The sequence below is a fragment of the Canis lupus genome, chromosome 6, assembly GCF_011100685.1.
Source record: "Canis lupus familiaris isolate Mischka breed German Shepherd chromosome 6, alternate assembly UU_Cfam_GSD_1.0, whole genome shotgun sequence".
Lineage (NCBI taxonomy): Eukaryota > Metazoa > Chordata > Mammalia > Carnivora > Canidae > Canis > Canis lupus.
Genome location: NC_049227.1, coordinates 36,531,769 through 36,548,234, shown reverse-complemented (window position 1 = coordinate 36,548,234; position 16,466 = coordinate 36,531,769). Strand labels below are relative to the sequence as shown.

At 48.0% G+C, this 16,466-nt stretch overlaps 1 protein-coding gene across 10 annotated transcripts in view; it reads left to right on the top strand.

The window, feature by feature from the left end:
* Positions 1 to 1,018: 1,018 nt before the first annotated feature.
* The window catches only part of RBFOX1 (RNA binding fox-1 homolog 1), a 2,034,214-nt gene continuing 2,018,766 nt past the window's right edge, over positions 1,019 to 16,466 (top strand). For 2 of the 10 annotated variants that reach the window (XM_038540438.1, XM_038540435.1), the window contains exon 1: positions 1,024 to 1,324. In XM_038540438.1, coding sequence (XP_038396366.1) covers positions 1,115 to 1,324 — 210 coding nt within the window. In that variant the 5' untranslated portion in view covers positions 1,024 to 1,114. Of the gene's footprint in view, positions 1,325 to 16,466 lie in introns of all 10 variants that reach the window. The other 8 variants (XM_038540446.1, XM_038540444.1, XM_038540439.1 and 5 more) reach the window with 6 other exon arrangements.

Below are 16,466 nucleotides of genomic sequence, written 5' to 3'. Positions count from 1 at the left end.
AAGTCTCCTCCCTTTGCCCATCAGCACTATTGCCGTGCTGAGTCCCTGCAGTGGTTCTCTACTTGGTCCGGCCTTGCATGCCTAGTCCCTGGCTACCTCTCTATCTACCACACCTCTCTTCCCTCACCCATCCTGCTGCAGCCCCACAGGCTTCTTTTTTAAAAAATAATAATAAATTTATTTTTTATTGGTGTTCAATTTGCCAACATACAGAATAACACCCAGTGCTCATCCTGTCAAGTGCCCCCCTCAGTGCCCGTCACCCATTGCCCCACAGGCTTCTTGCTGCCTTCCTCCCAGCCTCTGGACTTTTCCACCTGCTATTCCCTTTGCCCGAACACCCTTTACCTGGCTGAGAGCTGTTCATCTTGTAACTCTCCATTCAGTGTTCATTTCCTCTGCCCCTTTCCCAGACCCAGGCCTTCTGAGGCTCTTTTGTTTTAGGCTCCCTTGTTCCCAGTAGTCCTCCTTTGTAGCCATTTGCCCCGTTGACGGTGTCAATCAATCAACACTTTCCCTACCAGGCACTGGGCTCTACCTGGGCAGAGACAATGCCTGCCACTGTCACTGTTATAATCCCCTCCCACAGGGCAGTGCCTGGCCCTTAGTGATGCTCAATCAATATCCTCGCTAGGTAAGCAAATCTTTGAAAGGTGGTGTCTTTGCGCGAAGCCTGTCATCCTTCAGGCTAAATTCTTGATCTGTTCTGAGCAGCCTGTTTTCCAGCCACCTCTAAATCATCCAAGATGCAGAGTAGTACCAAAGACCAAGGTGTCCATCCTCGTAGGACACTGTTCCTTCTCTCTCCCTTCCTTGGTCAGGTTGACCATAGGGGTGCAACCTAGTGGCAGGGCTTTGCTTAGAGCGGGCCTTGGCCCCTCGCAGGTGAGGGGAGCGCAGGCCTGTTCCACGCGTGCCTGCGGTATGCGTGAGAAGCCAGAAGGGGGCGGCAGAGAGACAGGAGTGGTCCACGGAGGAGCCCAGCTCTGAGCCGAGCCGCGCGAACCCACCGAGCCCGCGCTCAGAAGCCCGCTCTCCCACCGACAGGCCGCTGGGTTCGGGAGCCTGCTGGGTCCTTTCTCTTCCCCAAGTGCAGGCACAGCCCCCTGGAGCCATGGCCAGCCCTTCTGGCAGCCCCGAAGACTCGGGCAAGCTCAGAGGCAGGGATGGCCGGCAGAGGCGGGAGGAGGAGGATGCCCCTCCGGAGGAGAAGAGATTGAAGCTGGGGCTGGAGGGAGGAAGCGCAGCGCAGGAGGAAGGAGAAGACGCGCCACGTCTGGGCAGGGAAGAGACCGGCACCCAGACAGGTGGCGAAGGCAGAGGTGTAAGTGAGCGGGGCGGGGGGGCGGGGGGCCGGCGCAGGAGGGACGGGGGCTCGAGGTGGGGTGGGGTGGGGTGAGCTGGGATGCTCCCCGTCGGCCGCCAGGTCCAAGTTGATTTGGCAGCAACTCCTGCGGGCAGGCGCGATGTGACAGCTCCTGGGGACCTCCTGAGAAACTAGATGCTTGGTTGTTGGTGGCAACCCCCTTCTTGTTTATGTTGCATCGACTTGCTGATTCTCCCACGACGACGTCGTCGTTGTCGTCCGTATCTGGCTGGCAGACCCGTGGGTTCTATGGTTAGCCAGAAAGGGGAAGGGGAAACTCTATCCTGGGGCGAGGGGAGGGAGGGCTCTGAGCAGCCCTCACCCTGCACCTTCCTCCCTCCTGGGCTGTTTTGCGTGTCTCTCTGGGACTTTACTGGTTGTGTGCTTCTCTTCCCCCGTGAGGGGCTTGGGTGGGAAGTAGCCTAGCACAGGTCCTGCTAAACCCTGCTCTGTCAGCGGGTGGGTGGCAGCAGCTCACCCCATGCCCCTCACCTGCCCTGCATCTTCCTGTCATTGTTCCCCATTCGGTCGGGCTGTGAGAGTTGAGAGAGAAGGCAGGTGGCTTTCATCTCTGAAGTCACTCTCCTCTCCTTATCCTTTCAGAGGGGGGACAGTGAGGCAAAGTTCTGTGCACCCCCTCAGGTGCTACCTGGCTGTGGTCCCTGCTGGCCCTGGGTACGTGGGAGGGTGTTTTGTTGCATATGTGCATGGTTATGTGAGTCACTAGGCATGTGTGGGATGGAGCTCAGTGGCCAGCTTGACCTCTCAGTCCCCACTTTCTGATTCTTCTCTTGAATCTTCCAGTTGTGACCTGGCTGACCTTACATTTAGAGAGCACATGAGTCTGGAGGACAGATGAGGGCTGGCTGGACAGCCATCCCCATGGCAAAGGCTGCCACCTTGAGAGTTTTTAATGGATAATGGTGTTGACCTTTTTGTTTCTTCCAAATGTTTTTATTCTTGACCATTTGCTTGGCGGAGCTTGTCTTAAAAATTTGATTAGCAGCTAGTGAGCCCCATGAGAGAGTTCCCCTTCTTTCTCCCAAATCCACACAGGCAGCTGCAGCATGCCTCCATTCACCAGGCTGCATCAAAGCCCAGCTGACCCAGTGTGGAGCTTCTCCCAGGCGCTGCTTCTGAGACCTCACCTCCCTGTGGTTGTGATTGTGTTCAGATTGTGGGTCACCTGGTTGCCAGAACCAGGTGAATTTCTCTCAGAGATGCCAGGAGAAGGATAATCCTTATGGAAGGTTCATTGGGACACATTGTGGAAAGAGTGAGAGGGATGTGTCGCAGTATGGTGAGAGGAGAGGGCCTGGGTTAGAAACATGATTATGGGGGCAGTGCAGTGCTGTGAAACTTTTATTGTTAGAAGCCCCTGTCTCTGGGATCTCTGGGTGGTGCAGTGGTTTGGCGCCTGCCTTTGGCTCGGGGCGCGATCCTGGAGACCCGGGATCGAATCCCACGTCGGGCTCCCGGTGCATGGAGCCTGCTTCTCCCTCTGCCTGTGTCTCTGCCTCTCCCTCTCTCTGTGTGACTATCATAAATAAATAAAAAAAAAAAAAAAAAAAAAGAAGCCCCTGTCTCTAACTAGCTTCATTACTTGGGACTTTGCCAAAGACCAGGATATGAGAATGCAAGGAAGTGACCAAGGCAGGGGGATGCTTAAGACTGTGGGTTTGGCCGTCCTTTACTGGGTGACGCAGAGCAAGTTACTTAACCTCTCTGAGACTTAGTGCCCTCCTTGGTGAAATGGATAGATGTCAATAGGGTTTCATGGGGTTATTAACCCCGAGATTAAGTTTATCCATAGAAAGCATTTAGCATTGAGCCCAGGACATAGTATGTGCCCAATAAATGTGATTTAATACTGACATTCACTCTATGCAGCTCACTCGCTGTCATCTTTGGTTCTGGTGGTGCATCACAAGAGATGAGGGTCTTAGGCCAGAATCTTTATATTAAATGCTTTCTGGAGGTTAAGGAATTATGAGCAGATGATGAAATTTTTAAAAGACAGAAATCCCATTGAACTTTTTAGTTCACAAAGGGAAATGGAGATCCCATGGTTGAAGGATTATGTCATAACTAGACAGAAACTGTCGTTTCTGGAATACAGTTTTCTCCTTTTCGGGCACCTGGATCTTCTGGGGGAAGTGGGCCCTCACAGCGATGGTGTCTTGGTTTATAAGTTTAAAGGTTGGCCAGGCTTGTGCTGCCCAGAATGCCTGTCAGATAGATTTCTCCTTCTTTCCATTTTCTACAGGAATATTCTCTTTAAAGAACCCAGGAAGCAGTTTGGGCTGTGCCAGGAGCAGCAGCTATTTCTTTGAGGAGAGTCCATTTCTTTACTCACAGACTATGTCCAAATGGATCAAGAAGAACAGAATGTTTTTCATGAAATTTTTGTCTGTATAGACCATTAGCTTGGCTAAAATGTTAAAAACATCTTTGTTCTTTAATAGAGGATTATTTTTAGGTGCAGATCATTTTGGGCTTTTCTTCGCAGGAGCTGCATGGGCATCACCTTCCTGTCCATGTTGTATATACACATTTTTAAAGGATAAAAATACCCTTTCCCTTCACTGGGTTTGGTGCTTTGGATGGCTGAGGTTTACATGTGACTGGTTGTCCCTCAAAGTGGCTCCCAGGTTTGGCTCTTGCCTTGAAGGGGAAGGTGGTTGCTTCCTCTGGTGCTTGCCATGGGGTGCTTTTAGGAGGGAAAATGAGTCCCCAGGAGCGATCTCAGTGCAGTCCTGCTGGAGGTGCAGCAGGAGGAGGGTATGTGCCTGGTGAGGACTGATCCCCTACCCGGGTGTGTGGGGCATCTGAACCAGAGATCAGAAGTTTCACAGACTCCTTTTGCCCCCTTCGGGACCAGTGCTGCTGAGAAGGTATCAAAGAACCAATCCTCCCAGAGCCTTTATTGACTCCTTTAAAGTGACCCCAGGGCGAGTCTGGCCTGCAGCTCTTCCTGGGTGGAGGAGAAGGATCTCTTCTAGGTAATTGGTTATCAACCTTAGCTCTTTGTTCAATTTTTCTCAAGATCAGGAAGCTTGGCATAGACTCCTGGGTTGTCCTGGACAGAGCTTGAAATCCCCTGATGGAATCCCCATTCAAGATCCCCAGGGTTGAGGCCAGGGAGGTTATCATCAGCAGGGGGCCCCCTATAGAGGGGAGTCTAGGGCTGCAGGTCTTTCCCTTCTCACTGGTGATGGTCTGTACCTGGGTCTCAACTTTGGCCCTAGTGACATTTTGGGGCCAGATCATTCTTTGTTGTGGGAGGGCTATCCTTAGCAGCAACCCTGGCCTATGGCCACTGGATACCATTAACACTGCCTTTCCATCACCAGTGCGACAACCAGAAATGTCCCCAGACATTGCCAAATGTCCCAAGAGGGCTTGGGGAGGACACAGATGAAATCACCTTGTCTGAAAGCCCCTAGTCTATACTTGCAAACATGTTTCAGAGAGTAGGTATTAAGTTTGGATTCTTGCTGTACCATTTATGAGCTATGTAGCTTTGGGAAATTTATACAACCTCCATGGGCCTCAGTTTCCTCATCTATAAAATGGAGAGAGTAAGCTACAACCTTAGTGGACGGTTATGTGGGTATTTAATACAATTACAGGATAATAAATGGAAAAGGCTTAGCATAGCATTTAGACATAGAAACATACAAAGCGTATGGTCAATTCCATTTTTACTTATTTGGGAGAGTCAGAATCTGTCTTCTATCCCCTTCCCCATTTGGTGAGGTGCAAAGGGGGAATATTATCCACTTAAACATCAGATTGGATTCAGGTGACATCTCAGCTTTCCTCGTGGAACTCACTGGTTTCCTTCTAGTTTCCTCCTTGGTTCTCGGGGTCCAGGATTCTAGGAGGCAAGGGTGTGGGCAGACAGAGCAGGTGGCACTCAGTTTACTCCCACACTGGAGAATTCCAAAGCTGGTTTGCCACGACAGAGCTTTTGGACCAACATCTGGGTTTCTGGATTCCCATTTGAACACAGCTGGACTCCACAGGGCTGAAGCTTTCTCTGCTGAGACATAGATATTTCCCTGGCAACGATCTCTCAAGCTGACATGAAGACATGGCCACCCACTGGAACACGGTGCTGCATGGGCTCTCCTACAATTTGTGAGGCAAGCTTCTATGTGCAAGTGAGAAACCGTAGGAGGTTCACTCGTCCTCCAAGGGCCAAAAGTGGGGTGGAAGTTGGTGGAGGGTCCTCCAGGGAGGAAGAGGGCATTCTTTTCAGCGAGAACAGAGAAGTATAGGCCACCTAGGGATGGTTCACACCACTCTGGGAAGCCAGGTGCCTCTGTGTCTGCAGTAGTTTTGGATTGTGAGCTGGGTAGCTCTTAGGTTTAATTATTTCAGAAATACTTAATCCCAGTGCTGGCAAACTAGAGGGTGGTTTGAGCTTCTCTGCTGGAAAGATGCAGACTGCCAGCCAAAGTCCTCTTGATTCTTTTCATTTCATTGAGATGGTTCTTGTCCCTTTGTGTTCTCTGGAACATGATTTGGAGTAGAAGGAGCAGGAGGGAGACCAGTTTGGGGGCTGCAGAAGGGTTGCTGCCAGGAATGTGGTGGCTGGGATGATGATGATGATAGTGGGTGGTGTTGCACGCCTGAACAGAGGAAAACTTATGAGATACATTAAGAACTTCAGTATCTATTTGGTATGGCAATGGGAAAGAGGCAGAGAGAGGTTGACCTCCAGAATGGTAGGAAAGACTATGAATTTGATTTTGCACTCTGGCTGAGGTTGCTCTCAGACCCAGGTGACAATGTCCAACAGGATAGACAGGTCTGGGGCTGGAGATTTATACTTGAGAGTCAACAATGCAGATGGTACTTGGGGCCATAGGGACACCTGAGGTTGACTGGGGAGACAATGGAGTGGCAAGAGAGGGGCTTCAGTATAAGCCCAAGGAAATTTTAATGATGAAAGGAGAAGAATCTATAAGAGCAATCAGAGGAGCAGCAGGCAGAGGACATGTGGCTCCACAGACAGGAGAGAAAGATAAGGGTTGGTTGTGTTGAAGAGAGCCTGTTGGATTCAACATATCATGCTCATGGACTCTTACTGGAATTTTAATGGAGATCAGTTGCATGGGGCGGGTACCTGGATTCATCCTAAGTCTGGGTATTTCAGCACCCAGCCGGGGTGTGTGCACTGAAACATGGGACACTCGTGGTCTTGACTTTCTTGCAAAACTGTATTTTGTGTGCATGACGCTAGAACTTTCTGTCTTCCTTGCAACACTCAGCTGTCACTTTTCCATGTTACCTTGGAAAATGACCCAGCCTTAGTGGAGAGCCCTGCCCTGACAGTATTCCTTGACACAAGATGGTGCCATTGGGATATTTTCACCTCTTAATACTGAGGGCCATTTGCTCTTTTCATTCCAAGTATCTGAGCAGCTCCTGTGTGCCAGGTGCTGTTCTAGGTGCAGGTCTGCAAGACGGTTCAGTTAGTTTTCCTGGAGACCCCACTCTAGTGGTGGAGACAGACTCTGGTCCATGGCCAATGCTGGCCCCCTGCTTGTGATTGTAAATAAAGTTTTATTGGCACCCAGTCATACCCATTCATGTACATATTGTCAATGGCAGCTTTCTTGCTCTAATCAGAGAGTTGAGTAGTTGGGAGAGATTGTATGGCTCACAAAGACAAAAATATTTACCCTGAGAGTCTCAGGTTAAGGGGCTTTGCACCCACATGGCTCCCACAAGGGTGTCAGTACAGCTGCCCTTGAAATGTGTGTAGTTCTGAGGAGAGTTTGCAGTAAAAGTGTTCAACTTGCAGGACTCCAAAAGAGGGAGTGACAGGTCCTCCAGTCTCAACTTTATGGGCCTTTGGTGGCAGAAGCAGGACTGGGGTTCTGAGTGGGCTTTCTTTACCCCTGTGATAGGTCACCATCCGGCAGTTTTTGGATAGGGGAGACAAAACGAGGGGGTGGGGAATAGCAACTTGTTCCCTTCCTACTTGTTTCCCTTAAATGGATCCATAGCAAGTGTTTGGGGTACCACTTTGCACAGCTGCCCAAATCCATTGAGGTCAACTATGTTGGTGCTGTGAGTCTGAGGTACAGAACTTCCAAATCACCAAGAAGAGAGAGAAAAAAAGATGGTTTTTGCAAGCACAAGAACTCAGATTATTGAAATTAACATTTCCCCCTGAAGTTTTATAATATCTAGGCATGCATATTTAAGTGTCTGCCTCAAAAGCTCTCACTAATAAGCAGATGGTGCATTTAATTTCCCTTTTTTGTTCTCTGAGCAACACAGGGCTTTCTGCATGGGCTTCCTTGCAGCCAACTTCATGTGGAGGTGACAGGACTTCTGACCATCAGCACAGGTCTTCAGAGGCTGCCGAAAGCCCTGTATTCATGGGGCTGATCCATGGAGGGGCTGGTCTTTTCCTTTCTTTTCAGCGCCGACAGGAAGCTGTAAGGTTGCTCACAGCCAACAGGGCTCCTGCCTTTGCTTCTCCAAAAAATCTTGGCTACATCTGACCCCTGCACCTTACAGCTGGAGAGTGAGGGTCCTGGGCAGGCTAGGGATCTGAGAGTGCAGCCCCAGAGCATGAGGAGGCCTAGGAAAAGCTACTAGGAAGAATCTCCAAAAGGATGGTAGAGGCAACAGGAGAAGAAGAGAGCTGGCATTCAGAGCAAGGACAATTGAAGGCATAAAGGAGAAAGCTGGGATTTCCAAAAACACAGAGAAGAGCAGACACCTTTACCATGGTCCTGGTGTGTCTGGGCTTTATGAATTTTCTTGTTTTCCTTCTCCCTGGCTCCTCTCACTGTGTTCCAGGGTGTCATAGAAACAGACTTTTGGGGGCTCTGTGGGGCTCTAGGCCTGATGGTCTTTGGGAAATGCAGGGGCTACCTGAGGGTCTCCTTGGTTCTATGCCTCCTCCTGTCCAGGCCTCCATCCCTGACTGTGCAGACCTGCCTTGCGTCTCAGACTTTTGCCCTGGAAAAACCTGGACAGGGCTTGCACCTTTGCTTTGCAGCTTGTGTCTTATATGTCTGGATAAGGAAGACTTTGTGACTTGGAAACCTGTTCACTCAAATTGGAAGGTATTGGGAGGCAAAATCTACCACCTTCATTTTCCCTTTTGCTTCTGTGTTCTCTTTTGACCTGATGGAGTCGTAAGCCCTGGTGTGCAGGAATCAGGCTGGATGAAAGAGTTTGCGTGGTCTGAGAATAATTTTTTTTTGGCTTTTGTTCTGCTTATTAAAAATACAAATTGGGCAGCCCAGGTGGCTCAGCGGTTTAGCGCCGCCTTCAGCCCAGGGCGTGATCCTGGAGACCGGGATCGAGTCCCACGTCAGGCTTTCTGCATGGAGCCTGCTTCTCCCTCTGCCTGTGTCTCTGCCTCTCTCTCTCTGTGTGTCTCTTATGAATAAAAACAACAAAAAACAAATTATTATTTGCTCATTGTAAAGAATTTAAACAGTATCACTATATAGAAAACAAAAAGCAAAACTTCTCCTTTATCTGTTTCTCTTCAATCTTGCTTCTCAGAAGTAACACTGGGAGGGGTTGAGGTATATCTTTTCATACCTTTCTCTGTGTGTATACAAGCATGTATAGCTGCACATAATTTTTTACATTTTAATCTTTTAAAAAATAAAAATCGGGGGCACCAGGGTGGCTTGGTGGTTGAGCCTTAGGGCTCAGGTCATGATCCCAGGGTCCTGGAATCGAGTTCCAGTATCTATGTCTCTCATGAATAAATACATAAACCATCTAAATATAAACATAAAAATGAGATAATGCTAGGTTTATTGTTTGGAAAAGGCTCCGTTTAACTCAATGATAAATATCTTGGACATCATTTCACGTTGGAATCTGGACTCCACCTTCCTTTCAAGGCAGTTATTCTGCTGTGTGAATGCGCTGTACCTTCTTTAGAGCAACCCTATACTGATGGGTCTCCGAGTGACATATTCCAGCACATGTCACTTGGTGCTCTGTGCCTGTGTTTTTGTAAGATGTTTCTAGGAACAGGGTATCCAGATCAGAGGGTGATCAGCGCTACATTTGCGTCTTGGTTGTGTTTCCCTGCCACCAGCTCCCTAAGGCTCTCCATGGTGCCGTCCTCTAGAGGGGTCATCCCTTAAGGCCTAAGGGCATGCGCCAGAATGGCATTCGCTGTCTCACTTTCACCTAGGTCAGTCCACACCCTGGTGCCACCCCTAGCAGGGACTCTGTTTCCAACTCTGGCAGGTGGCCTTACACTGGAGGGAAATTTCGTTTTCCCAAACATTCTTGATGATGTTACTGCAAGTTCCACAGTTGGCATTTGCCTCCTTCAGGCATTACCACTCTCTACCTGTGTGTCCTTGAGCAAGCTATTTCAACTCTCTGGCCTCAGTTTCCTCAAAGGTAGGGGGTGATAATCATGTAATAATAATGGTTGCTTCTCTGGGCTTCTGGGAGGACTCAGTGAAGTAACCACCACTTCCACACATTTGGCTTGTTGTGCATATTTGGCAAGTGCTGGGAGTCATTGCTGAGTGTTGAGTAAGCCAGACTGCCGTTTGACCAGGAGCTGTGTCTTCAGTACCAACTCTAGCAGCAGGCCCTAGTAGCTGCTAAGAAAATGCTCAGCCAGTGACTGAATGGCAGGGACAGAGATTGGGGCAGAGGCAGTGGGAGCCAACCAAAGGAAACAGAGCTCCTTCTAGGTCCTCATCTGGAGGGCTCCAAGATAACCCTTTAGTCTTAGACACCCCTGCCCATTCCCTATACTTCCCAAGGCCCATAGGAGTTTGGTGAATCTTTCAGGCCAGAGCCCAGAAGCAGGGGTCTGGGCAGGTACTGCTCAGCATCCCACTGTATCAGGGCACCTGCATTCCCAACCTGGACCTGGATGCCAAGTGGCCCCAAGTTGGCAGGGGCTTGGCTTGTTCTGAGCCCAGGGATAGAAGATGGGGAGGTGTGGAGGGGTGGGCCCCCCATTTTGGCTCTTGCTTTTTCTCCTTCACTTTGACAACTGTAAGGCATGTGTGAGTGTGTGTGTGTGTCTGTGTGTGCATGTGTGCATGTGTGTATTTCTCTATAAGTTTCCAAATTTCAGGTTGTGTTTGTTTGGGACTAGGGTTGCCGGTTAGCATTGACTTTCAGTTAACAAATTTTTTAGTATAGGTGTATCCTACTGCAACATTTGGGCCATAAAAACAATTCATTGTTTATCTGAAATTTAAGTTTAACTGGTGTCCTGTCTTTTTACTCACCGTATCTGCCAATTCTGTGCGGGGGTTGTCAGTGTGTTGGTGTGTCTCCGTATGAAGGACTATCTATAGGCACACAGATGGGGACCAATGGAGAAGACCCTCTAGGGCTGCTTTCATGGCCTAGAGGCTGATGGGTTGGATACGCAAGCCCCTGGGTCTAGGCAATGCTTCCTAGCATCTGTCTCCCTGTCACCCCTGTTGGTTTCCCTCCCGTCTCTTTTCACACACAGGGGCAAGAGCTGCCCCACCTACCCTTGTTTGGAGCACAGCTGCCCAGCCAGACGAGATGCAAACAGCACGCAGATGGCTGCAAAGCTTTCCCCAGATCCCTGTGCAAGGGGCTACAGATGAAACGGAAGCCCTCGTCCTCACCGCCTCCCCCTTCTAGAAAACCTAGGCCAACAGCCGTTGTGTTGATGCTTTAGACACTCCTCCCTCCTGGCGGTTAAACCACATCATGTTTTGCCAAACAAATAAAGCCCTTCATTTCCACCATAAACTTGTTCACACACGCGGGCTGATTGATCCGCCAGTGTGCCTGATTCATCAGCTCTTTCTCTCAGGCGGCAAGAGGCTCTTCTCTCTGGCGCTGGTGAAGAGCTGCTTAATTTCCATCTGAAAGACTCTCAGTAGAAACCAACCTAGTTTTGAAAGCGGTTTCTTCCCCTTTTGCAGATTCTGTGTGGTTCTTGATATTTGATTTTGACTGAAATCATCCTGGGCCCTGCCCCATGTATCACCAGCTTGAGGATGCATTTGTGTCCCTCTGGTTGGGGGGCTGTCAAGGAGGATGTTCAATGTGACCTCTGAGTCCCTGCAGCTTTTCATGGGAAATACCACCAAGGAACCTTGTCCTTCCTGTTTTAGAAGGAATTATTGTTTAGTCGTTTATTGAATTTGTTACAGACGGGGGTCTCGGTTTCCTTGCAACTTCTCTATGAGGCTGGTGCTATGATTATTTGCATGTTTACTTGCTCTCTCTAGTCTCTTTCAAGCTCCTATAGTTAAAATACTCTTTTCTGCTGCAGGGCCTTTGCACATCCTGCTCTCCTTGCCTGGAAAGCTCTTTCCACCCCCACCCCTTCACCTGGTAAACATCTCATCTGCAGGCTGACTTACCACTGTTTCAAGGAAAGCCTGGCCACATTGACTCAGTCACAGCAAGTTCCTGATATCTGTTCTCATAGTATCAAATGTCTTTCTTTTATAGGTCCAAGCCCAGCTATAGCCACCCATTTTCTCTGGGCATGATTTCTTGATGAGTAATTGACCTCTCCTACAGTATAATCACCACAGGGGCAGGGGCCATGCTTACACTGATTCCCATTGTCTCTGGTGTTTAGCATATGCTCAGGTAGATTTTGACTAATGAATGAAACATATCCATTTAATAGATGTGGACATGGAGAATCAGGAAAATTGCATAATTTGCCTGGTGTTCTACTGTCACTTAGAGGTGGGGCTGGATTTGAACCCAGTGGGTACATAATATTAACCACTTCACTGTGGCAGCTCTCCAACAGCAGAAATGAGAGAGAACACATGAAACACATGTAACCCAAATCCCAGAAGTCCCTCAGGAGATGGTGTCAGGTACGTACCTGTCTGTGAGCCTTCTTACTATAGTGCATAAAATGCGCCCCCCCTTTTTTTCTGACTTGTCCTTAGCAAAAGCCTTACTAATATTTGAAGCACAGTGATCAGTGTGGGGGGATGGATGTTTACAATTTTGTAAAAAACAGTTTATGTAATATTTAGCTTGTGGTCTGCCATGGGACCCTGATCTTCTCCAGCTTCAGTTATATAAAGTCTACACTGTACCTCTCTTTTTTTTTCAAGGATTTTATTTATCTATTCATGAGAGGCACAGAGAGAGAGAGACAGAGACACAGGCAGAGGGAGAAGCAGGTTCCCTGCAGGGAGCCCGATGCAGGATTTGATCCCAGGACCTGGGATCATGACCTGAGCCAAAGGCAGATGCTCAACCACTGAGCCGCCCAGGTGCCCTGACACACTGCCTCTCTTGATAGCTGTTCAGATTCTTTCCTTCTTTAAGTTGGCTTAGACCTTGATCCCATGACTGAGTCCTGCTCCCTATACCCATTCCTTACCTTGGTTGACTTGGATTTTGTCAACAACGGTTCCAGTTCTTGATGAAGACCAGACTGAAGGGAAGCCTTGAGAGGTGAAGATACTTGATGGGCACGTAGTCACTTGGGTCAATCCAGAGGCTGGAATAAGGGCTGACCTAGAGGGGTGGAGGAGTCTCAGAGCTGAGGGTGAGAAAAGGTGAACTTTAAGTATTTGATAAACTCCTCCTTCTTCTCATAGTTAGGAAGGCTAGCTGAGCCTGCTTAATTTGACGAAGGGGTTAAAACCCTGGTGGAACTTGGCTGGAATGGCAGCAATATACATAGCCAAATTATTGATTATTGATTTCTCTATTGCCATCAGCTCAACAACCTTCAGTTATAGATGTAATTTGCATTAATTATCAATGCAGGTTTTGAGTTTCCTGGTCAATAAAGGAAATGTTCAGAGGGCAATGACTGAGGCTGGGCACTATCCAAAATGATGGGTATTTCATGGGCAATCCTCTCACCTACCCACTTACAGGTGGAGAGAGGTCCTTCGGTTTTTTAGAGGACTCTGAATAAATGACAAACAATGCTGTTCGAGTCCCTCCCTCCCACCATCCATCTACCCATCCACCCATTCATCTATTCATCTATCCACCATATACCTACCCATCCTCATCTGCACATCTGTCCACCCATCCATCCATCCAACCATCCATCTGCTCATATGTCCATTCATTTATTCAACAAAAGCTTATTAACTAGCTAGTAGATTCTGGGAAGGCTCTGACTCTAGTTAATAAGAACACAGCCTCTGAAATCTGACTCCTTGGCTCAAACTGAGTTTTACCACCTCCGAGCTGGCTCCTTTGGCAAGTCATACAACTTCTCCGCAGCTCAGTTTTCTCATCTGACGATTGATTTTTAATAGCTCCTATTATTGCAGATATGGTGAGGATGAAATAAGATGACACAAAGTATATCATTCACACTCAGTAGACATTAGATTTTGCCATTTATTATTAATCTTTGTAGGTACTGTACAAGTTCTGTAGTAGGGGAAGGCAGACAGTTATGAGGGACGCTGGCCCAATCTTGGAGGTTCAGGGAAGTGTTCTCTGAGTCAGCTGAGACTTTCAGGGGAGGTAGGAATGCATCTTGCATGGAAATCCCAGACAGTGTGTGGCCAAATAACCAGGCCTTGCTATGTTGGGTCCTGGTTCTCACTGGCAAAGGTGAGTGACCCCCGCCCCATCCCCTCTGTGGGAAATCCACAAGATCTAGGAGTAGCTATTGGGTAGGGGAAGGGGCTAGCCAATGACAGTGGCCTTTCCCTATCCTCACATTCCCTCTATGGCATCTGGAAGAGCTGTGCCTAGTCTCCTGTCTGCAGAGTGGGTTAGGAATACCAAGCTTGCTTCTCTCCTGGGACTGTCAGTAGGATAAGATTAGACGGCAAGAGAGGGCTCTTTGAAAATGAAAACATTCTATTTGAATGCAGAGTGTTCTGTGACTGTGATATTTTCTATCCTGTGAAATCATCATTGACCCTGAAACCATCTATTCAAAAAAACCAATGGAGTTAACCCTTCCTCTGTGTCTCTGCTGGGGGAGGCAATTTGTCAAAGATTGTTGCTGCTATTTTTACACAAAGGGAAATCCAAGGCAGGTGCAGAAACAGGACCAGGACCTAGGCAGGACTTCTGGCTCCCTGACTGTGTAGGGTCTTAAATGGCAAAACGACTTCAGGTTCTTTTGGAAACAGCCCTTATCTAGATATTTGCAGAGGTTCCTTAGGCAATATCTTAAAAACAAAAATGGATGTTGGGTGGATTCTGTGATCTCCACCACCAGGATGACTCCAGGGTTGAAGCAAGTAGAGACATCCTTGGAATCAGACAGATTTGGGTTTGAACCCCAGATTTTGTCAGTTATAAGCTTTGGGAACCTGAGCAACTTATTTAACATTTTCAAGTGACCTTGGAAAATGGGACACATTCTTTAAAACTTGGAAGAGGGCTCCCCTCTGGCTTCTGGGTGGGGAGGGAGATAGCAGAGCAGAATTTGAGTATCATAGGTACTTGGCTCTGATACCAACAAAGCTCACAGTCAGTCCCACAAATGTTTCCCTTGCAGGGTTACTCTAAGTATTAGGATCATACACACAGAATGCTGACACTGTAGTCAGTACAGCAGTCAACATTTACGGTTTATGTTAGCACATTCTTTGGTGTTTTCCATAGTTCCATATTTCCCCAACACATAGGGGTCAGAATCATGTGCAGGAGGGTATTTATTAAATATACCAATTCCTGGGACTCTTTTCCAGAAAAACTGGTGTTTGGGGGCTCAGTTGGGATCTATGTTTGCAAAAGGCCCCATGTGAGTCTCATGTAGCTGGCCTGGCTCTGGATCAGGAACCCAGTTTGGGAAGCAGTCCTCAGTGCATACTATGCTCAAATGATAAATTTGGCTCTTTTGCTCCATCCCGTATTAACTCTTGCTGTGCTCGAGTCTGTTTATTTCCATTGGACTGTAAGCTCCTTGATGTCAGGGTCACCTCTTGCTCATGTTTGTGTCATAAAACCAAGATTTACAGGTGCTCAGTGGAGGGGTACTGCTTGCTGAATGGGGTCAGCCTTGAGGGATGTGTGTGTGTGTGTGTGTGTGTGTGTGTGTGTAAGAGAGAGAGAGAGAGAGAGAGAGAGAGAGAGAGAGGAGGGAGGAGAGGGAAAATGAGAGAGAGAGAGAGAGAGAGAGGTGAATTTTTGTCAGAAGAAGAACCTTTTTGTCCTTCATCTGCATTTGCTGTGAGTCAATGTGATTTACTCTAATGGAAGCCAGCAAGGTTATGGATGGGCAGAGCTGCCGAAAGCTTTCCTGGGAAATGCTTCAGTGTCATCCTCAGCTAATTGAACTCAAGTTTTCATTTCCCGTTTAACACTGCCAAGGAGGCCATTTTGATTTCTCCTGTGGAGTGACTACTAGCAAAGTGAATGTGCAGGTGAATAACTAGGATTGAGTTTAGGGATGGAGGTACATTGTCTACTGAATGAAAACCAGTGTGTTGCTTCTGGGCTGGAGAAATTAAATTCCTAGTGCATGGTCTTCCAGCACTGTCTTCCCTCTACTGCCCTTACAGGTGATGGAGCCTCCATTAGCTTAAGCCCTAGAGTAAGTTCAATGTGGAAACAGAGCCCCCTCTGTCCCCTGCTTCTTGACATGCAATGCATATGTACCATGACTGAGAAAAACAAGTCCTAGGACACCTGGGTGGCTCAGCAGTTGAGCGTCTGCCTTTGGCTCAGGGTGTGATCCCGGAGCACTGGGATCGAGTCTCATATTGGGCTCCCTGCGTGGAGCTTGCTTCTCCCGCCTGCCTGTGTCTACCCTCCCCCTCTCTCTGTGTGTGTGTCTCTCATGAATAAATAAATAAAATCTTAAAAAAACCTAAACAACTCCTTAGGAGTTCTTTGTTATTGTAGCAAAACCTAATCTAGCTTGACTGCTTATGGTGATATATACATAGGTAGTTTATGAAAGTCGTCTCTTACCCTCCTCCCCCCAAAGAGGTAACCTTATGTTGGTTCCCAAATAAAAATATGTATATATTTTACCGGTTTATGAAATAAAAAAAATCTGGGAATCAGGAGCTTAGAGAGCCACAGTGTGGGATATCTACAGAGCAGTTTATTTCCCTTTATAGAAGCATAGCCAAGACGTGGAATATTTTAGTCTTTCCTAGTCTACATTCCATGGGCTCTT